Consider the following 23,510-nt stretch of genomic DNA (forward strand, 5'->3'; position numbering starts at 1 on the left):
TGTGGGTTCCTGCACTAGCTGCTCCAAGAAGCAGTCATTTAAGCCATTGAGAAATTTTATCTCCGCTTCTCTTCCTGAGGTGACATGTATCTAGTCAATATGGGGGTAATTAAAATCCCCCATTATTAGAGAGTTCTTTATTTTGGTAGCCTCTCTAATCTCCCTCAGCATTTCTATGTCAGTATCGCTGTCCTGGTCAGGTGGTCGGTAATATATCCCTACTGCTAATTTCTTATTATTGAGGGTATGTCTACACTACAAACGAACGGACGTTAGTTCGAATTAACTTTGATAGGCGCTACACTAGCGCTCCGTTAGTTCAAACTTAATTCGAACTAGCAGAGCGCTTAGTTTTAACTAGGTAAACCTCATTCTACGAGGACTAAGCCTAGTTCGAACTTACTAGTTCTAATTAAGGGGTGTGTAGCCCCTTAATTCGAACTAGTGGGAGGCTAGCCCTCCCCAGCTTTCCCTGGTGGCCACTCTGGCCAACACCAGGGAAACTCTATTGCCCCCCTTAAAGGGGCATGGGCTGGCTACGGTGCCCATGCCAGGTGCAAGCCTGCCAGCACCCAGCCAGCAGACCCTGCACCTGGCACGGCTCGAGCCAGCCACCCGATGCCCCCCAGCCCTCCCCCTCTTCCCGGGACCAGGCTGGTGGCTCCCGGGAGCTTGCCCAGGACCACAAGAGGCGGGCACCCACCTGGTCTAGTGCGGACATCGTGGACCTCATCCACGACCTCCGCACTAGGCACAGGAAAGTGGCCGCCTAGGGCAGGAGAGCTGCCAGCCTGGCCACCCAGGAGCAGGTGTCCATGAAAATCAAGGTGGTCCACTGAAACCCCCGACCCTGAGCCCTGAGCATACAATGGTTGTCCTGGGTCAGACCAAAGGTCCATCTAGCCCAGTAGCCTGTCTGCCGACAGCGGCCAACCCTAGGGACCCTGGAGGGGATGGACCGAAGACAGTGACCAAGCCATTTGTCTCGTGCCATCCCTCTCCAGCCTTCCATAAACTTTGGGCAGGGACACCACTCCTACCCCCTGGCTACTACCACTCCATGGACCCAACCTCCATGACTTGATCTCACTTCTCTTTAAACTCTGTTCTAGTTCTAGCCTTCACAGCCTCCTGCAGCAAGGAGTTCCACAGGTTGACTCTTTGCTTTGTGAAGAACAACTTTCTGTTACTAGTTTGAAGCCTGCTACCCATTCCTTTCCTTTGGTGTCCTCTAGTCCTTCTATTATGGGAACTAATGAAGATCTTTTCTTGATGCACCCTCTCCACCCCACTCATGCTTTTAGAGACCTCTATCCTATCCCCCCTCAGTCTCCTCTTTTCTAAACTGAAAAGTCCCAGTCTCTTTAGCCTCTCTTCATATGGGACCTGTTCCAAACCTCTGATCATTTTAGTTGCCCTCCCCTCTCCCATCCTCTCTCTTCCCCTCTCCTACCTCCTTTTCCCAGTCTCCCCAAGTTTTGCTCAATAAAGAGAGATTCTATTTTTGACCACACGTTTTCTTTATTTTGTACATCAGGAAGGGGGGCTAGGGAAGGGTAAGTGGAAGGAGGTGAGGGAGGAATGGGGTACGAGCCCCTGATGGGGAGGACTGGGCTGGTTCTGCAGGCTTCTGGCGGTGGAAGCTCTCCTGCAGCCCCCCAATTGCCCCCTCTCCCCAGATGGCAGCCTGCGGCAAGTGCAGCCGGGCTGATGGCCGAGTGCTGTGATGTGCCCAGTGTGGGCACTCAGGGCACTCCAAGCCAGGACTGCTTTGCAAGCGGGGAACCCCTGAGAACTGTCTGTCCGGGGTGAGGGTCGGGTCCCTTTAAGCACAGCCCTCGGCTAGCCTGAGGCAGCAGCTCCACGCTCTAAGTCCTCATCTGATGCCCTGCTGGCACTGCTTCTGGCCATCTTTAACCCCGGTTCAGGGTCCACTTAATGTGGACATGCTAGTTCGAATTAGCAAAACGCTAATTCGAACTAGTTTTTTAGTCTGGATCCGTTAGCTCGAATTAGCTTAGTTCGAATTAACTAATTCGAACTAAGTTAGTTCGAATTAACGCTGTAGTATAGACATACCCTGAGCGCCTTTACCCTCATTAAATGGGAACTGAGGGCACTGAGCTTCTCATAGGAGGCTTTCAGTAACACTGCAAGATCAGCCAATACATTTATAATTGGGTTGTCATCATTGTAGATTAAGTCTGAAAACACATATCAACATAAGAAATCTGCATAAACAACAAGAAGTCCTGTGGCACTTTATAGACTAACAGATTTATTGGAACATAAGCTTTCGTGGGCAAAGACCCACTTCATACATCTGACAAAGTGGGTCTTTGCCCACGAAAGCTTATTCTCCAATAAATCTGTTAGTCCAGTGTTTCTCAAACTGTGCTCCGCAGAGCCCCAGGGCTCTGCAAGACATCTCCAGGGGCTCCACGAGATAGACAAACTGGAAACATCGATAGGTACAACACATACAATCAGTGGACCACTGGGGCTCCGCGTAAATTTTTATGCATGTAAAGGGCTCTGGAGCCCAAAAAGTTTGAGAACTGCTGTGTTAGTCTATAAGATGCCACAGGACTTCTCGTTGTTTATGCAGATTCAGACTAACACAGCTAACCCTCTGATAAGAAATGTGGTTATTTGAATTCTTTTCCTTTTACTAATAAATTCTTCACATATAAAATTTGTTAAATAATTCCGTACCTCCTGCTGATTCAATTTTGGTGTATTTATTTTCTTCTAATCTTAAAAGGAAAAAGGAAAGGCATATATGGGTCAAAAATATAGCAGGTTATTAATTTTAATCACCATGGAATGTAATAAAGTGAAATAGGTTAATCATTTTCTATATCAACTGAATTTATTATTATCTGCTTGCATAGTGGTAGCCTCCAGAGCCCCCGAATCAGGGATCAAAGACCTATGGGTAATAACACATCCTGTATTATTAAGTATATATATGTAGACAGAGATAGAGAGATAAGTATGTCATATCCGTGTCTTGTTATCAAACAGGAATCTTTAAAAGTAATGCCTATTCTCTCTGTCTCAAATAAATACATAAATAAATAAATAGAATTGTGATGGGTCCAGCATAAGGCATACAGACGAGTGCTAAATCTGAAATCAAGCATTTGCTGCCTTGCTATTGTTGGAATTTAAGTAATTATATACAAAACTATAAAGAGCATAAATATATATTGCAGCCCCCTAATCTTGTTTTTACACTGACTACAACTAAAACATTGAAAAAATATATAACAGTTACCCATGAGTGAAAAATTACTTCATATATATCATGGTCAAAACAGATTGTTGCTTTATGATTTCTGCAGTAGATGGATGGAAATTTAAACAAATGGGAACAATGACCATAGCTACTTAAATAATTCCATACAATCAAATGGTTCCCTATGCTGGGGTCAGTCTTACAGAAGTAAAAACATTTTAATAGATTAAAATGAATGGGGAAAGCAGAGGAAATACAATACACAATGTACAAGTACCTTTAGGTTCAGTCTTTGTCTGACTAGGAGCCATGGTAGCAGCCTCTGATGGCAGACCAACGTATACACCACCATAGTTCCTTATTTAAAGAAATAATTGAAGAGAAATCATAGCTTAGTGTTTAGGCATTCTACAAGAAAGCATTCGTTTAAAAGTCACTTTAGAAAGGCCATAGACAGACAAACAGGATAATTTGTAACTACTTTTATAAAAGAATCTCTTGATGCCAATCCAATTAAGACGCTGCCATTTTAAATGTAATACATTTTATTAAAACTGAGCCCTTCTTTGACAAAAATAACTTTAAACTTGCCATTGATTTTAAAGAGAAACATATGCTAGGAAGGGAGCACAGAGCTAATTGTTCCTCAATCAAATTCTTCGTACTTTCCATCAAACCCTAACCTTTTTATGACAACAAATACCCTCTCAGGGTATGTCTACACTACCCCGCTAGTTCGAACTAGCGGGGGTAATGTAATCATCCGCAGTTGCAAATGAAGCCCGGGATTTGAATTTCCCAGGCTTCATTTGCATGAAGCCAGACGGCGCCATTTTTAAATGCTGGCTAGTTCGAACCCCGTGCCGCGCGGCTAGACGCGGCACGGACTAGCTAGTTCGGATTAGGCTTCTAATCCGAACTAGCTGTACACCTCGTTCCAGCCACAACCCAGCGGCGCTGCCTGGTGGGGCTAGAAGCCTAGTGTGCTGTAGTGGGGCTGCTCGGTGGAGCCAGGAGCCCAGTGTGTCATAGTGGGGCTACCCAGTGGGGCCAGGAGCCCGACATGCAGGGAGCTGGGCTGGAGCTGGGCTGCCAGGCATAGCAGGGAAGAAGGTGGGGGGAGTGGCAGGGCAGCAAAGCTGGTGGCAAGGGGGAGTCAGCCCGGAGGCTGGTGGCTGGTCGAGGGTTGGGGGAGCTTGCAGCAGGGGAGCCAGATATGACCTTCCCTGGTTCGGCAAAATCCCTCCTCCGGGACCAGTCAGGTCCCCTGGGTGCTGAAGTAGGGAGGTCCAACCTGTACAACAAAACACAAGGCAGAAACTCTCCAGAAGGTTCCTCATGGAGATTTATTCTTTCCTATCTCCAACCTTTGTTCCTCCCTGTGGCGGGGCGGCCCCGCCACTCCCGGGATCGGCGGCAGCCCGAGGCTCCCCCAGGTCAGGAGGGACGGCGGGAGCGCTCGGACGCGGGAGCGCCGGGGAGGACAGACACCCGCGCGGGGCCGTGCTGGGGGTGACGTCAGCGGCGCGCCCCGGGGGCGAGGCGCGACCTGATGACGGGGGCCGTGACGTCATCGTTAGGCGCCCGGCGGGCGGTTTAAAATGGGCCACAGAGGCGGCAGAAGGGGGGAGCCGGCAGAAGGAGGAGGCAGCTCCGGGAGAGACGGAGCCGAGCGGGTACTGGCGGCCCTGGGTGCGGTTTAACCCAGGGGGCCGGGACTAAGGGGGAAAGAAGCGGCCCAGGGCGGGGCCGTGGAACCCGTGAGCGGGGGCGTTTAGGGTCCACAGACCCCCCCCCCCCCGTTGTGAGTGAGGACAAGTGTCCTGACTCTAGGGCCCTGGGTCGGGGTCCGGAGCGAGGGCGGGCCCGGACCCCCTTTCCCCCCCTCTGGTTATTCGCTGACGAAAGAGGCCATTGGGGGGAGGGAACCCCGAGCAGGGGGAAGGGCAAGGAGCCATTGTGGACCAAGGGAAAATAAGAGGAGCGCGTCGGAGTCAAGGCGGGATAAAGGGGGGGCTCCCCCCCCCCTTTTGTGACGGCTCCGCGGCATTGTTACACTCCCTCCCCCAGGTGAGCCTCATTTGATAACAGAAATTTGCTTGAGCTATTTGAATTCAAGCCATTCCCAATACAATTCCTACCTCCTTTTGTCATCTTCTGACACCGATTCTTCTGTTCTATAATTTACAAAAATAAAAAAAACTCATTAGCAAGCAGTTTATTATAAAAACTCCATTCATCTACTGTTTAGTTGAGGCAGGAGGCAGAGGAAGAAAATGATCAATCAGAGTGTAATCTAGAGTTATTATTCAGTATTTGGGGCCTACTTCACCTACTTATGTAAGAGGATAAAACACATTTATTACTTACCAATGTATAATGTGTATACAAATGAACATAACTTGACAATACAGTGAACTAGACTTTCATAAATGTCCAGTCAGAAGATTTTATAGAAACTTTTTGTAAAACAAAATGTTGATTTTCTTTGAAGCAAAAGAAAAGCCAAATAATCTGATTTAAACTCAGTTATTTACAACTTTATAAATAGAGTATGCCTTTTATTAGACACTTACAGTAAGATTATGGTTTGGATTATGCATCCACAGGAAATGGGCAGACTTTTGACTCAGCCCATCAGTATGCTAGCCAGCAGAGTTGTTCTGATGTGGAGGATACAGTAACCAGCTTCAGGTGTAGGGCTGGCACTGATTGTATCACACTTCAACCAGTGTGGAAAACAGAGACTGACTGGTTACTCTCCAAATTACCATTTGGTCCCTGGTCTGTTGCTACAGCAATAGAATTGTGTGTCGTCTCTTACTCCGCTCCAGTGCTAAACCCACAATCTAGCCCTCAGAAGACGTTTCTGAACTACACTATTAAAAAAAGACTTATGTTTATCGTTATGAATCATTTACTTAAAAATATCAATGTGCTGTCTATTCAATAGAGAAAGCCAATTTTGCAATTAAGTCATTGAGCCCATGGGAGTTTTTTCAAAATATATATAGCAGAAAGCAGGATATGGCCTTAAATACCAAAAGACAAAATTTGAGCTCTCAGACGATATTCTCCTGAGAAGGAACAATTAGTGCTGCAAAAATATTGCAAATATTTGGATAGGTAATCATTTCTTAACATTTTAATCTTCTTTCCACTCAGCTATTAAAGATATAATGTGTAAGAAGATACGTCCTCTTCTTCCCCACCAATGGACTACCAGCAAAGAAGGTAGCAGTATTTAGAACTTCAATCAACTTAACATATAATTAGCATGGCTTTATGAGTCTCTGACGGTGCTCTAGCCCAGTTCATCCCCTCCCACAGCTACCCTGCAGGAGAGGCCCAAGGGCAGGCAGTCTCTGGGAGAATTCTCTCACAAGTATTTCCTGCCTTTTTACACTGTCCCATCAGATAGGACAGCTCCCATTGGTTGGGAACAGCAAACTGCAGCCAATGGGAGCTATGTGTGACTATATCTGCAGCTGCAAGGTAAATAATCTGTCAGTTGGCCCACCAGAGGCTTACCCTGATGAACCATGTGTGGCCTGCTAGCTGCAGGTTACCCACCACTGCAGTAGTGGCTGCTCAAAGCTGGTTACAGCTCTCTGATCCTCAACCAGTTGGCTCAATGGAAGTTATAGCAGAAAACAGCCTCTTCTTATTTCTGCCATTGGCATAGTTGCCAGAGCTTACACATAAAAGGGATCGGCCACAACAGAGCTTGGCTTTACTGCATCCCCTCCTCTCCTACCCCACATTTCACTCACAGTGTGCTGCACTACCTCCTGTTTACACTGGCAATGAAGTGGGCAGCTGGTGTAAAAGACAGCAAAGGTGCCTCTTTTAATTTTTCCTGAGCAGAGATTTCCTCCTATACAGGGGGAAACACAGTAATAGAGAGGTAGCCGTGTTAGTCTGATCTTGCTAAAACAAAAGGAAAAACTATGTAGCACTTTAAAGACTAACAAGATGGTTTAATAGGTGATAAGTGTTCGTGGGCCAGACCCACTTCCTCAGATCAAATGATATAGGACCTTTAATCACCAGTTCCCGTATTCCATGTCCATTTTATGACATACACTTGCTGCCATTTTTTAAATTTTAATTTCTAAATATTTCTTTCTTGGGAGGATGAGACTCCTCTTTTGCTTCCTTTTACCAGCAGACCTCAAATGGCTTTACAAAGGAGGTCAGTATTATTATCCCCATATGATCTGAGGAAGTGGGTCTGGCCCACGAAAGCTCATCACTTATTAAACCATCTTGTTAGTCTTTAAAGTGCTACCTAGTTTTTCCTTTTGTTTTAGGGGGAAACATAAGCAGATTTAAATTCATTTTGCACCATTAAGTAGCAAAAAGAGAGCTTAGGTGACAACGGCATCCAGGCGAAATGTTCCATGCTGGTCTGTTCTTGTGCCACTCCATCGTCCCTCAGAACATCCATTGCATGGACAATAGGATTATATTTTTAATATGGTCTCTCAGATGGAGAGGCATTCCACTGCTGTTCGAGGGATTTAACATCAATGCCATGTAACAGTGTTCTTCTTTCAGCTACAAGAAGTTCCTCTTCCTGTGAGGCTATTCTTTTTCTGGGAAGCCTCTTGCCATACTGCTGTGCTTGAAAGTACAATTACTGGTGGTGACTCACTTAGCCCAGTAGAGACACTTTCCCTTTATATTTCAGATAACAAAAGCACTCCCTCTCTTTCTGACCTGAGAGACACCTCTCTCCTCTGCACGCTCATGTCCCTTGAGCTTACTCATCCCTACCACGTACAAATACATTAAGGGAACAACTCATGTACTTCGCTTTCTTTGAGAGATACTTGGCACCTCATAGAGACTGCACTATAAAAGACCCATGATATAGGACCTTTAATCACCGGTTCCCATATTCCATGTCCATTTTATGACATACACTTGCTGCCATTTTTTAAATTTTAATTTCTAAATATTTCTTTCTTGGGAGGATAAGACTCCTTTTTTGCTTCCTTTTACCAGCAGACCTCAAATGGCTTTACAAAGAAGGTCAGTATTATCATCCCCATTTTACATATAGGGAAAGTGAGGCATGGGGAGGGAAGTGACATTCCCAGAGTGACTGAGCAAACTAACAGCAAAGCTAGGCATAGTACCTATGTCTCCCAAGTCCCGCTCCAGTGCCCCACCTGCTCAGATATACTGCCTCAGCATATCTTATGTCCCTGATACAGCAAAGTACCTAAACATGTGCTTAAGTTTAGCGTGTGAGTAGTGCCATTGAATTCAACAAAGCAGTCCCATTTTACTTCACTGAGACTACTTGAGCTTCAAGTTAAGCATGTGTTTGAATGCTTTGATGGATCAAGACCAATATGACTAACATTTATTGCCGCAAGTACAGGCAGTCCCCGGGTTACGTACAAGATAGGGACTGTAGGTTTGTTCTTAAGTTGAACCTGCATGTAAGTCGGAACTGGCGTCCAGATTCAGCCACTGCTAAAACTGACCAGCGGCTGACTACAGAAAGCCCGAGGCAGAGTTGCTCTGCCCCGGGCTTCCTGGAATCAGCCGCTGATCAGTTTCAATAGCGGCTGAATCTGGACGCCAGTTCCGACTTACATACAGATTCAACTGAAGAACCCCAGGCGTCCCCAAGTCAGCTGCTGCTGAAACTGATCAGCGCCTGATTCCAGGAAGCCCGGGGCAGAGCAACTCTGCCTCGGGCTTCCTGTAGTCAGCCGCTGGTCAGTTTCAGCAGCGGCTGACTTGGGGACGCTTGGGGCAGAGCAGATGGAGTGCTGCTGGGTTGCTCCAGTAGCACCGCTCCTCGGTGCTACTGGACCAACCCAGCAGCACCCCAGCTGCTCTGCCCCAGGCGTTCTGATTCAGCCGCTGCTGAAACTGACCAGCAGCGGCTGAATCAGGACGCCTGAGGCAGAGCAGCTGGGGTGCTGCCAGGTTGGTCCAGTAGCGCCGAGAGCAGCGCTGCGGGACCAACTGGCAGCGCCCCAGCTGCTCTAACACAGGCGTCCCGAGAAAAGCCTGGTCTGCTAGTGCGCCCCCCTCCCCCCAGCAGACCAGGGAGACGCGGGCGGCGGGACCGCAGCGCGTCTGGGCGGTCCCACTGCCCGGGTCCTCTGCGGCTTTGCTCCGCGTCTCCCTGGTCTGCTCGGGGGGGAGTGCCCCCCAGCAGACCAGGGAGACGTGGAGCAGGTTTTCTCGCCCCAGAGGACGCGGGCGGCGGTCCTGCCACCCGCATCCTCCGGGGCAAGAAAAGCCCTGTTCGTAAGTACGAATCCGACATAAGTCGGATCCACGTAACCCAGGGACTGCCTGTATAGTTATTTTGAACTATTATAAATTCTTAGTTAATGAATGCAAGAAGGTGTACAAGAGTAAGGGTTTTTTATATCCATGATTTTAGTTATATTTATCCACTCTGCTACTTTAAACAAAGTTAAAACTTTTTTTTCTGGCATATTATGACACTTTTGAAAATTTGCTCTTATAGCAAATATTAGAATAACTGATATATGACTTTTCTGATTATCATTACTATAGCATCTTACTGTGAATTTGTTTCTACTGGCTGGCTAGAAGGCCCACCCCTGCAAGTATTACAGGCAGTCTCCGGGTTACGTACAAGATAGGGACTGTAGGTTTGTTCTTAAGTTGAATCTGTATGTAAGTCGGAACTGGCATCCAGATTCAGCCGCTGCTGAAACTGATCAGTTTCAACAGTGGCTGAATCTGGACACCAGTTCTGACTTACAAACAGATTCAACTTAAGAACCCCAGGCATCCCCAAGTCAGCTGCTGCTGAAACTGATCAGCAGCTGATTCCAGGAAGTCCGGGGCAGAGCAACTCTGCCTCGGGTTTCCTGTAGTCAGCCGCTGATCAGTTTCAGCAGCAGCTAACTTGGGGACGCCTGGGGCAGAGCAGCTCGGGTGCTGCTGGGTTGGTCCAGTAGCGCGGCCGCTCCTCAGCGCTACTGGACCAACCCAGCAGCACCCGAGCTGCTCTGCCCCAGGCGTCCTGATTCAGCCACTGCTGAAACTGATCAGCAGCGGCTGAATCAGGACTCCTGGGGTAGAGCAGCTGGGGTGCTGCCGGGTTGGTCCAGTAGCGCCAAGGAGCGGTGCTGCGGGACCAACCGGCAGCGCCCCACCTGCTCTACCACAGGCCCCGGGCTTTGCTCCACGTCTCCCTGGTATGCTGGGGGGGGGGGCACTAGCTGCGTCCCCCCCCAGCAGACCAGGGAGACGCTGAGCAAAGCCACGGAGGACCCGGGCCGGACCCGCGGCGCTTCCAGATCAGCTGGAAGCGCCGCGGGTCCGGCCGGGTCCTCCGCGGCTTTGCTCAGCGTCTCCCTGGTCTGCAGCTGATCTGGAAGCGGCCGCGGGTCCGGCCCCGGGTCCTCCGCCGCTTTGCTCCCCGTCTCCCTGGTCTGCTGGCTCCCCCAGCAGACCAGGGAGACGGGGAGCAGCTTTTCTCGCATCGGAGGAGGCGGGTGGTGGGACCAGGCATCCCGCCGCTCCAGTCCTCCGGGGCGAGAAAATCCCCATTCGTAACTGCAGATCCGACATAAGTCGGATCCGCATAACTCGGGGACTGCCTGTACTCATCCAAGTAGTTCCACTTGCTTCACTAAGGCTATGTCTACACTCGTGGCTTCTTGCTCCAGAAATATGCAAATGAGGCTAAGCATGGAATATCGCCAAGCCTCATGTGCATACCTAATGAGCCGCCATTTTTGCAGAAGAGGCTCTTGCACCAGAAGGAGCTGTCTACACTGCACCTTCTTGCGCACGAAAAACCCTCTTGCGTAATGCTGTTACAGTGATTATTTTCAGGAATATCGGCATTGCGCAAGAGGGTTTTTCTTGCGCAAGAAGGGGCAGGGTAGACAGCTCCTTCTGGCGCAAGAGCCTCTTCTGCAAAAATGGCTGCTCATTAGGTATGCAAGTGAGGCTCTTCAATATTCCATGCTTAGCCTCATTTGCATATTTCTGGAGCAAGAAGACACGAGTACGTCTACACTGTACGAGTACGAGTACGTCTACCTAAGGGTACGTCTACACTGCACAGCTATTTGGTAAGTAAGCCAACTGCAGTCCCTTCACTCTGATCCTGCTGTCTTTATTGAGGTGATGAAAGCAGGCTATCAATAGATGACATATAGGTCAGGGTATAGTGGGTCTAACATATTGGGTAGCAACTGAGGTATCACGTATGACAACATGCATTACTGCACTAATGTGTTTACAAATAATGCTTAAGTTATGTTGCTGACAGTGTACAGAACATTGTAAGTACTTACACATCTTTAGCCGTCCCTGCAGTACCTAGAAAAAAAGAGAATATGTTTTACTGTGTGATGGTATGATCATGTTCTAGCTAATTAAAATGACAATCAAAATCTTTCTGCAGTTCTCCCCTCTTGCTCCTGCAAACAATCCCTTCATGCACAAACCCCAAAAGTGGATGAATATGATGAAGGTCACTTGTTATCAGGGAAACAGGTTTTTCATGATCAGCTACTATGGCTACGTCTAGGCTACAGGCTTCTTTCAGAAGAAGCTTTTTTCAGAAGAAATCTTCCAAAAAAACTTCTTCTGAAAGAGAGAGTCCACACTGAAAAAGTGCATCTAAAAAGCAATCTTCTTTTTCGAAAGAGAGCATCCAGACTGCCGGGATGCTATCTCACATGTAAGCTGTGGTTGCTATGGACAGAATGGTCACCAGGGCACCTAGACTTTTTCTTCTTTCCTCTTCTTCTGAAAAAACTCCCTCCTCTCTGTCCAAACATGACTTTTTGCGAAAGAGCTCTTTCGCAAAAAGGCTTCTTCCTTGTAGTATGAGGATTACCAATGCCGGGAAAAACCCTATGTTCTTTCAATTTTCTTGTGGAAGAACGCAATTGAGTGTGAACATTCCTCAAGTTTTGTGGGGAAAACGGCTGTTTTTCCAAGAAAACTCTGTAGTGTGGACACACCCTTACTCTCTCTGGGTCACATTCAAAATGGTAAACTATTCTTAAAGCTACAGTGGAGCTGTGCCCATTTACACCACCTGAGGATATCTGTATTTTTTTTCTGAATAAGCTAAATTGCAATATTCTGAATACTGGCATTTTTCCAGTTGTAAGCTGCCACAATTAACTAAGCAATTACTCTTAAATATCTGTTTATTTTGTGAACATGCTGTTTGATTCTGTTATAGACTTAGCACTGCATGTAAAATGTGGTGTCATAAAATAAACAACTAAACTAAAACAATTTTATAAACAACTAAACTAAAATCACTTTAACACTGGGACACAATCCACCCCAAACCTCCACACATCTAAAAAATCAGGTTCATCCTAATTCATCTTCTTATTTAAAAAATAAGTGAGGCAAGGGAAAAATATTACAACCTTGTTCTGTGTTCAAAGAATTGAATGTTCATGACTCAGCCACCACATGCTGGGAGAGCAGGAATCACTTAAGGATGACCTAGGTAAAATTCCTACCAAGTTACTAAAGACTGTGCTATTGTTGCAGGTATGTCATTCAGTTCTACAGTCAGTAACACACTTTTTCCATGAACTACAAGTGCTGCTTGAGGCCTTAAAAACCCCTTTCACTCCATCTCCTCTCAATGAAATTCATTCTGAAAAAGCTAAAGTTTTAGTCATAGCCTAGAAGGTTTTGCAACATTTTCCCCTTAACAGTCTTCTTTGCTCTTTAGAAAACTTTTTTTTCTGGTGTGAAATTAATGCAAAAACGAATACAGCTCTTTCCTCGTTATGGTGGCTGGAAGCTGAAGCTAGACACATTCAGACAGGAAATAAGGCAAAAATTGTTAACAGTGATAGCAATAAACCACTGAAACAATTTACCAAGGTTTGTGGTGAATTCTCTGTCACTGACAATTTTAAATCCAAGATTAGATACTTTTCTAAAAGTTATGCTCTAGGAATTATTTCAGGGAACTTCTATGGTCTGTGCTATATAGGAGATCAGACTAGGCAATCACATGGTTGCTTCTGGCCTTGGCATCTATGATCTATACATTATATAGAAGAATGTGTAGTTTGTGCCCTCACTTTAAAACAACAATTGAGCAGGCAGGGTTCTGAGGCTTCCCAGAACCAGGCTCCTGTATGGTCACATGAATATTATATGTATCAGGAAAGCCACTCTCTCCAACTAAGCTCTGTATGGGTATGTCTACACTACAAAGTTAGTTCGAACTAACGGAGCGCTTAGTTCGAACTAGGAAAACCTCATTTTACGAGGATTAAGCCTAGTTCGAACTAGCTAGTTCGAATTAAGGGGTGTGTAGCCCCTTAATTCGAACTAGTGGGAGGCTAGCCCTCCCCAGGTTTCCCTGGTGGCCACTCTGGCCAACACCACGGAAACTCGTCTGCCCCCCTCCCAGCCCCAGACCCCTTAAAGGGGAACGGGCTGGCTACAGTGCCCGTGCCAGGTGCAAGCCTGCCAGCACCCAGCCAGCAGACCCTGCACCTGGCACAGATCGAGCCACCCACCCGATGCCCCCCAGCCCTCCCCCTCTTCCCGGGACCAGGCTGGCGGCTCCCGGGAGCTTGCCCGGAACCGCAAGAGGCGGGCACCCGCCTGGGCTAGTGCGGACATCGTGGACCTCATCCACGATCTCCGCACTAGGCACAGGAAAGCGGCCGTCTAGGGCAGAAGAGCTGCCAGCCTGGCCACCCAGGAGCAGGAGTGCATGAAAATCAAGGTGGTCCACTGAGACCCCCGACCCTGAGCCCTGAGCTTACAATGGCCGTACTGGGTCAGACCAAAGGTCCATCTAGCCCAGTAGCCTGTCTGCCGACAGTGGCCAACCCTAGGGACCCTGGAGGGGATGGACCGAAGACAGTGACCAAGCCATTTGTCTCGTGGCATCACTCTCCAGCCTTCCACAAACCTTGGGCAGGAACACCACTCCTACCCCCTGGCTAATAGCACTCCATGGACCCAACCTCCATGACTTGATCTCACTTCCCTTTAAACTCTGTTCTATTTCTAGCCTTCACAGCCTCCTGCAGCAAGGAGTTCGACAGGTTGACTCTTTGCTTTGTGAAGAACAACTTTCTGTTACTAGTTTGAAACCTGCTACCCATTCCTTTCCTTTGGTGTCCTCTAGTCCTTCTTTATGGGAACTAATGAAGAGCTTTTCTGTATGCACCCTCTCCACCCAACTCCTGCTTTTAGAGACCTCTATCCTGTTCCCCCCTCCGTCTCCACTATTCTAAGCTGAAAAGTCCCAGTCTCTTTAGCCTCTCTTCATATGGGACCTGTTCCCAACCCCTGATCATTTTAGTTGCCCTTCCCCTCTCCCACCTCCTTTTCCCAGTCTCCCCCAGTTTTGTTCAATAAAGACAGATTCCATTTTGGAAGACACGTTATCTTTATTTTGTACATCAAGAAGAGGGGCTAGGGAAGGGTAAGTGGAAGGAGGTGAGGGAGGAATGGGGTACGCGCCCCAGATGGGGAGGACTGGGCTGGCTCTGCGGGCTTCTGGGGGTGGAAGCTCTCCTGCAGCCCCCCAATTGCCCCCTCTCCCCAGATGGCAGCCTGCGGCAAGTGCAGCCGGTCTGATGGCCGAGTGCTGTGATGTACCCAGTGTGGGTAGTCCGGGCACTCCAAGCCAGGACTGCTTTGCAAGCGGGGCACCCCTGAGAACTGTCTGTCCGGGGGGGGGGGGGTCGGGACACTTTAAGCACAGCCCTCGGCTAGCCTGAGACAGCATCTCCACGCTCTACGTCCTCCTCTGATGCCCTGCCGGCACTGCTTCCGGCCATCCTTAAGCCTGGTTCAGGGTTCACTTAATGTGGACATGCTAGTTCGAATTAGCAAAACGCTAATTCAAACTAGTTTTTTAGTCTGGATCCGTTAATTCGAATTAGCTTAGTTCGAATTAACTAATTTGAACTAAGTTAGTTCGAATTAACGTTGTAGTGTAGACGTACCCTATGTAATTTTAGTTCCAGTGTCTGTTGCTTGGCTACCCCTCACATCAGGGGTGGGCAATAACAGCAGCAGTCTGGCAGGGCTAGCCCCCAGTAGCCACTACCACTATAGTTATCTGCACAACTGCAGGTACCAGCAATCACAGCTCCTGTTGGCCATGGATCGCCATTCCTAGCCAATGGGAGCAGTGGGAAGTAGCGTGGACCAGGACGCCGCTTCCTACAGCTCCCATTGGTTGGGAACAGTGATCCGCAGTCAACAGGAGCTGTGATCACCAATACCTGCAGCCATGCAGGCAAATATAGGGGTGGGGGGCCGCCAGGAGCTAACCCTAGCAGACGAGCAGCCTGTGCGCTGGTATTTGCGCTCCCCTGCCTCACACTGATACCATCACCTACAAAGATTTAAATTAGAGTGCTTGCAGAACAAACCTCTTTATATAATATTGTTTCCAAGATCCCTTTGGGTTTCCTCACTATACAGTAGGCCCAACTGTAATATATCACTGGAGAAACCCCTGAGTGAGGTTTTGGGGAGTGCCTCACTTGGGATCTGCTTGAGATCCTGATTTTAAAACTTCACATGAACAGGCAGCATTCTGTTCATGTTACTCCTTCAGCCTCTCCCAAAACCTCTTCACACACACTCATGGGATTGGTCTATACAAGACCAGGGAGGTTGGCTTAAGGCATGCCATCCAGCTACGCAGTTTACCTTAAGCCGAACTGCCATGGTGTCCACACTGAGGGAAGCTGACGGGAACACATGCTCCTGCCAGCTTCACTTACTCACTGAGGAAGGAGTATCAGATGCTGATGGGGGCTGCCCTCAGCATTCAATTTACAGGTCTACATTAGACCCGCTAAGTCAAATGCTATAAGATCGACCTCTGGAGGGTAGATCTTCTCTGTCGTGTAGACATGTCCTTAGATTGAGGCCAGCCAAACATTATAGCTATGTCTACACTGGCAGGTTGTTGCACCAGAAATATGCAAATGAGGCTAAGCGTGGATTATTGCTGAGCCTCACTTGCATACCTAATGAGCTGCCATTTTTGCAGAAGAGGCTCTTGCGCTAGGAGCTGTCTACACTGCCCCTTCTTGTGCAAGAAAAACCCTCTTGCACAATGCCGTTATTCCTGAAAATAATCAGCGTAGTGGCATTGCGCAAGAGGGTTTTTCTTGTGCAAGAAGGGGCAGTGTAGACAGCTCCTGCTAGCACAAGAGCCTCTTCTGCAAAAATGGCGGTTCATTAAATATGCAAATGAGGCTTGGCAATATTCCACACTTAGCCTCATTTGCATATCTCTGGCGCAACATTGCGCCAATGTAGACATTGCCTATGAATCCACAAGAGCAGGAAACTTAAAATTCCCTTGTTTGGCTTCTGTGCCTCCACTCATTCATAGTAGGACCAGAGCTGCATTTTAGCTCTTCCGCAGCTGCAGACAGAGAAGTAAGAGCAGGATTTTACTTTTACAAATAAATGAGGTGCATTCAGATGTTTGGTACAGTGAACACAAGCTACTATTAAAATATAAGATTCAGGATACTAGTCTCAAATGGGTATCCATACTGTAGCTGCAATCCCCCCTCCCATCCCTGTACATATAATTTAAACAGCTGCAAGTAAAGGACAAAAATGTATCTTGGAGGCACCTTTCTTCATCACTATGGAGTGTTAGTAAATGTATTCTGAATGCAGAAGACTGTTGAAAGAATTTTACATACATATTTTTCTGACCTGAAGAAACTCATTCTGAGTGATTAGTGTAGTGGAAATGTGGAAGATGATTGTGAGGTAGAGGAAATTAGGTGGTGTAATTCCTTTTGTGCCTGCATTTTCTTGCAGGCCTGGATGCTCTAGGCAGCCATTTGTGCTTTTTGCTTCTTATTATTCTTTTGTTATTCTCAAAGAGTGAGCTGTTTGCTCAAGATGGTACAGTGCAGGAATGCACTGTTGACTTTCATCAAGTTCTGGGACAGGTCCCAAGGCCATGCACCTGGTATGGGAGTGCAGGAGGGCTTGGGAAGATCACATAGCTATCTTTGCTGAATGTTTCCCACCTGATAATGCTAATTATTTGGCCTGGGAAAATATGCAAAGTATCAACAAGCTAATTATTGGATCTGGGAAAATATGCAATGTATCAACGATCTTATTAGGTTCTCAAAACCAATAGGTGTGATTACTGCAGATCCAACAGTATATAAAGGCTGGGAATATTCCTAACATTGGAACCTTGGTGTAGACCAAAGCCATAGAAGGGTCTACACACTGGCCATGGGGGTCTGTCTGCTGTCCATCTTCAGGAGGTTCCCGGCAGCAGAAGGAACATAGGCATTGCATTTTATTCTTTGGTTTGCTTAGGCTTAATAAGTATTGTATTTTCTTAATAAGTATTGCATTTTATTCTAAAATTTGCTTAGGCTTTGTAAGTAGTGTATTTTATGCTAAGATTTGCTTCATTGTATTTTACTCTAATATTAAGCATTGTATTTTACCTTAATATTTGCTTAGTAAAATCTTTAAGCCTTCACCCAATTTGTGTGCTTATTGCCTCTGAATCCCTTAAGGGAAGAACCATTGCCTCTTGGCAATACAATTACCTATAAGAGGGAGTGTGGCTTCAGAAAAAAACAATATTAAAAAGGATAATGGATAAATCAGTATTTGGTTAATAGAATAAATATATTCATACTGAAAAAGAGACACTGCTCACTCTCTCTACAGAGATCTGGCAATCAGAGCTGGTCAGAAAATATTTTTTCCTATGAAAATTGTTTACCAAAATAAAACAGTTTTCAGAGAAATTTCTTACAATATTTTTGGGGTTTTAACAAAAACACAAAATCAAACTAAGCGGGCTAGCAGCTTCTCTCTTTTTTTAAATGAAAGCTTTGGTCTCCAGAGGCCAGAGAGCACCCATCTTTAAGGCTGTCATTGTTGGGAGCAATGGTGGGAGCAGAGGCAGTGCAAAGATGGGACATTTTAAGAAAATGGCTGGCACAGGCAAAGCTGGAATAGTGGGACATTTCCTAACATGGGACAAACTTAGGAAAGTGATGTTTAAAGATACATTTCTTATGGGTAGAAAAGAAAAGCCCTTTTGGAGCTTTTAAAATCCATCAAAAATAAAAAGGCAAATAGTGATTTGTTAGTAAAAACTGCCTATAGTTAATAGGAAAGTTTAAAAATAAACATCCTCTATAACTGAGGGTATGGTTACACTGCAGCTTAAGTCAACATAAGTTATGATGCTCAGGGATGTGAATTAGCCACCCTGCCTTCCCCCCGAGTGACATAACTTATAATACTGACATAAGCACTGGTATGGACAGGGCTATGTTGGTGAGAGATCTTCTCCCATCAATATATCTGCCACAGCTTGTTGGGAGTGGATTAATTAAGTTGACAGAAGAACTCACTCCCGTCGGCTTAGAGGTTGCACAGAGAGCTTACAGTGGTGTTGCTGCACTGCTCTAAGATCTTGTGCGTATCATAGCCTAAGACTTAAAACTGCAGGGCTATAATAATGAAGGTGTATTCTTTGGTTTACTTGGGTCACAGATATTGCCACAGACTAATGATCCAGTTAGTTTAGAATCCTGCCTCCAATGCTTGATGCTTGGAAGAAGATTTCAACACCCCAAAATATGCTTCTTTGTGAAATACTATACCTTTGATGGTAATTTTGTTCTTAAGCCCACCTGTCATTAATTTATATCTTCCTGACTCATGAGGACTGATAGCTTTTCTAGTGCTATACTAGCAGGCATAACTGAAGTACTATTCTATGCTTTGGACAGATTGTATAATTATATATATGTATTGCTTGACAAAACTCAAGTTGACATCAGTAGGTTGTTTTTCCTAAATAAGGAATCAGGCCCATACTTGCCTAAGCCTTTCTATGGAATTCACTAAAGCAGGGGTTCCCAAACTTTTTGACACAGGGACTAGGAAATCCATTCACGAGCTTTTGGAGGACTAGTAACATTCATTAAGAAAATGACAAATATGGAAATAAGTTGTTTCTGGTACTCCCAAAGCCCCCAGTGCTAGCTTTAGGAAAGCTTTTGATATGGTCACCCACAATATTCTTGCCAGCAAGTTAAGGAAATATGGATTGGATAAATGGACTGTAAGATGGATAGAAAGCTGACTAGACCAGGGTTTCCCAAACTTTTTATTTTAGTTGGAACCTGTTTTTTTCTCAGTACTGTTTTTGCAGCCCAAAAATATAAACGCATATAAAAAAAAAAGAATGAAAAATGAATAAATTTTCACTGTTTCATCCGGCTGCATATTCCGCCCAGCCCGAGTCAGGGCTTGGGGGACCCAGCGCCGCATAGGCACTCCAGGAGCCTGGAACATCCGGCTGCATCCTCCACCCAGTCTGGCCCAGGGTTAGGGGACCCGACGCGGCATGGGCACTCCGGGAACCCGGAACACCCCAGCAGCCATGTTGAGGCCCAGTATTTTTTCCCGCAGACCGGTACCAGGCCGCGGCTCATAGTTTGGGAAATGCTGCACTAAAGTATTCGCTTCTGTACCAGACTACGACAGAGAACATTTCAGGTTAATTATATGCTATGCAGTGCTAGTTTTAATATTCCTGATTGAGCAAAACCATAACTACAGTCTTCAAAGATGCAGCTGTACTGTACAAGGCATACAATTAATTTGTTTGTAAATACAGTGTAGTATTTTTATTTGTAATGTGATGGGAATTTATTTTTTCGTTATCACCCAATATGATGATAGAAAGATATAACTTTGTCCTTTCCTTAAATAAAACATAATTTTATTTTAATTAGACCTACTTTTAAAAGTATGCTGACCTTTCAGGGCCTGTTGTCTTTTATATGATTTTATGAAGAAACTAAGTACTAGGATCCTTGTCTTCGTTATCACTAGAGCCCTGCATGGATACAAAATCGGTATCCGCATCCATATCCACAAAAATGAGCTGCAGATATCCACACTGCAGGCATCTGCAGATGTCAGATATAAAGCGGGTATTTGCAATTTGCGGAGTTCTAGATCCAAAATGTGTATCTGTCTGCATTCATAGCTGCAAAAATGAGCCATGATTATCTGCATCTATATCTGTGCATGTGGATACTTGTGCATATGAGGCGGATATCCACAGATTTCCAGGGCTCTATTTATCACTTGTTTACACTAGTACAACTTTACTGACTTCCCTGGAGTTATTCCAGATCTCTCATCTGACAAAGTGGGGTTTTGCCGATGAAAGCTCATCTTATCTTACTATTCTTTAAAAAGGTTTTTCCGATGGGATTACAGTAACATCATGAATCACTCTGTACGAAGGAACCCAACCTCCAACTTCTCAGACAAGCAGAGAGTACAGGAAGGTGCGTGAATTGATTATGGAATGGAGTTCTTGGCCTCCAGGTAAGTGAAATAGGTACAAGTTACATCCCCTGGTTGCATAACCACATGTAGCTTTTAACTACTGCTGACTATGTATGAAGAATGAAAGTGCTTTTGGGACCTGAAGAAGAGCTATGTGTAGGATTGAAAATTTGTTTCTCACCACCAGAAGTAGTTCCAATAAAAGATGTCTCACTCACCTTGTCTCTCTAATGCTTTAATGGGGCTGAGCTAAAGCTTGCTTATGCTAATAGAAGACTGTCAGTGACTTCAATGGGCATTTGGATCAGGTCCTTCTATGAATGGAAACTGGAACATTGTTAGGGATAAAGATGCCATTCAGAATGAGATTAATGTAAAGTCAAAGATCCCCACCCTGACCAATCCATAGTCACAGATTAAAAAACAAAAGCCCTGTTGTCTTAAGAGACTGGATGAGAATTGCTTGCAGTTCCCAGCCATCAAACACAGAAAGTGTTTATTACCAAAACACACAGAAATCATAGTTATAGGTCACATGCAAACAGTATTTAACATTTACTATTAGTCTCCTTATATTTATATTACTCTTTAGAATCTAACTACTTGATCAAAACTGGCTCAAGAATGGTATTATTTATTAGCCTGGAGGAATAACTTTCCCAGCAAGCTGGAGCCCTTTGATGAGATGTTTACACAGCATATTTTGCACAGTATGTTATGAATTGACAGCATGTGCCTTCTGTAGCGTCAGCTTATTAACGGCTACGTGGAATGGGTTTGGGAGACACAGGTTTTAAAAAATATTTCCCTTTCCCGGAAGATAAAGCCTGCGCAGCAGCTGAGAAGACGCGCTTGGTTGGGCATGAGAGCAGCGCTGGCTAAGTGAAATGTACTTTCCATTTAGTTCTAGAAACGACCTGTCTCCTCTGTTTAAGAAAAGAAAAACCTCTTCTCCCTGAGTCGGAACCTAAGAACAGCTTCCCAGTCCCCTACCTCCTGCTCCTCCCAGCCCCTACTCCTCACACCTGCTGCCCCTCTCCCACCTCCTGCCCTTTGCACTTCCCCCTGCCCCTCCCAGCCTCACCTCCACTACTGCCCCTTGCACCTCCCCCACTGCTCCTGCCCCTCCCAAGCACTCCTACCCCCACCCCTCCCCGCTCCCCCGCTCGTTTGCCTCCTACCCCTGCCCCCCTCACCTCGGCTGCTGGTCGTGGAGTTCCCGCAGCCCATGGCCCGGCGAGCGCCGCGGGGGTCGGGGGAGGCGGCGGGATGGGGCCAGCGGGGCGGCGGCAGCAGCAGCGCCCGGCGCCGATGCGGGATGCAGCGGGCTCGGGCAGGAGGATGCGGGGGGAGACCCGGGGACCCACCTCCCCGCCCATCGCCCGGGTAACGGCGGGGACCAATCAGCGCCGGCGGCAGCGCGGCTGGCCCCGAGGGGAGTGGGTCCGCCCAGGGGGCGAGGCCCCCAGCCCCCAGCCTGCCCACGTGCCTCCGTGCCAGCCACGGCGCGCCCCTCCCGGCTCTCTGCTGCGCCCAGCGGCGCTGAGCCTGCCCCAGCTGCAGGAGAATTAACCCTCCCCTGGGAGCCCGCTGGGATCCAGCCCCCTCTGCTCTCCTCCTGGCTTCTGCTCTCCCGGCTGCTCGTCACTGCAGACTTCACTGGCAGCAGGGCAGGTGCTGGGTGACACCCCACCTCTTCCACCTGGCCTGGCGGGATGAGTAGTTTGGGAAAGGAGGGGAGCCCCCCGCTGCCCAGCAGAAGGCGGACGCCCTTTGTCCGAAGTTTGCGTAAATCTGATAGATGTGTTGCCTTGAAACCCAGCGCATTGCTCACGCTACTCAGCCTCCAAGGGCAGACCTGTGAACCTTTCGCCCGCCATGCGGGGATCCCAGAGGGAGAACTAGGGCTTTATGGAAAAGCAAGCAAGCAACTCCCTTCCACCCCCCCCCCCCAGCTTTCTTTAGTTTCTTTAGAAATTCTGATCCCCCTTCTAATTAAATCGTGTCTGCTGTAGCATATGTGATACATGCCTGCCAATCAGCTCCCCTTAAAGTTATAAGTCTGTGTGCAGTGTACTACACTTATGCCATGGCCACTGCTGTAGTATCTGAGTTATACGGAGCCTGACTACTCACCTGAGAAACATTTTCAGATAGGCTGATGTGTCCTTTCGCTTCTAAACACTTTCCCTATTGTTCTAATGTAGGCACTGAGCACTTTTAATTTCACCATAAGATTTAAATAAAGGTATAAGCATACATAAATCCTGTTCAGTCTAAATTCTACAATATGTAAAAAACAATGTCACTTCACATGTTCTACAAATATGTCATGTGACTCATGCAATTCCATAGTATGACTCAGTCCATCTCCCATTCAGTGCAAGTGGACACTTATAACTATAATAAAACACAAAATCCAGTTTAATTTTACAAGCTTTCTTCAGTCGGCATTTCTAGTTTTATAGTAGTTTCATTTACAACCTAAAGTCCCCTTGGGTTTATTAAAAGCTCAGATATACTTTCCCTACCTAATCCTGCTAGCCAAGACCACAGAAATCTGCAAGATGATATTTGCAAAGTCTGCATGTGAATTTTTGTATCCCAAAATCTTGCATTGTTTCCATGGGGTGTTTTATTTTTATTTTCTTTCCTTCTTGACCCTACTTCTATACATAGCAGTTCAGCATTTACAGAATTTACACTTATTCTGGTATAATCCTTTCAAATGAAAGGAAAGTGGAAATGTGAGAGATGCTCTTGTGCAGCTGGGTGTAACACTAGTTGAAATGCTCTTGCTGCAACAAATCAGCACTGAAACAGTTCAGAATGCCATGCTCAAAAGCAGGCTTCAGAGCCATCATCCAGACACCAGTGAAGGACTGTCATATGAACACTGAACATGCATGCA

At 46.6% G+C, this 23,510-nt stretch overlaps 1 protein-coding gene across 2 annotated transcripts in view; it reads right to left on the minus strand.

Moving 5' to 3' along the window:
- The window catches only part of C1H12orf75 (chromosome 1 C12orf75 homolog), a 36,033-nt gene extending 13,827 nt beyond the window's left edge, over positions 1–22,206 (minus strand). The window contains exons 1-4 of one of the 2 annotated variants that reach the window (XM_075938538.1): positions 21,796–22,171; positions 11,554–11,578; positions 5,383–5,418; positions 3,519–3,598 (exon numbers count right to left, since the gene is read on the minus strand). In XM_075938538.1, the coding sequence (XP_075794653.1) occupies positions 3,519–3,598; positions 5,383–5,418; positions 11,554–11,578; positions 21,796–21,829 (175 nt within the window). In that variant the 5' untranslated portion in view covers positions 21,830–22,171. The other variant, XM_075938528.1, reaches the window with a different exon arrangement.
- Between the last annotated feature and the right edge of the window lie 1,304 nt (positions 22,207–23,510).

This window comes from Pelodiscus sinensis, chromosome 1 (assembly GCF_049634645.1).
Source record: "Pelodiscus sinensis isolate JC-2024 chromosome 1, ASM4963464v1, whole genome shotgun sequence".
NCBI lineage: Eukaryota > Metazoa > Chordata > Testudines > Trionychidae > Pelodiscus > Pelodiscus sinensis.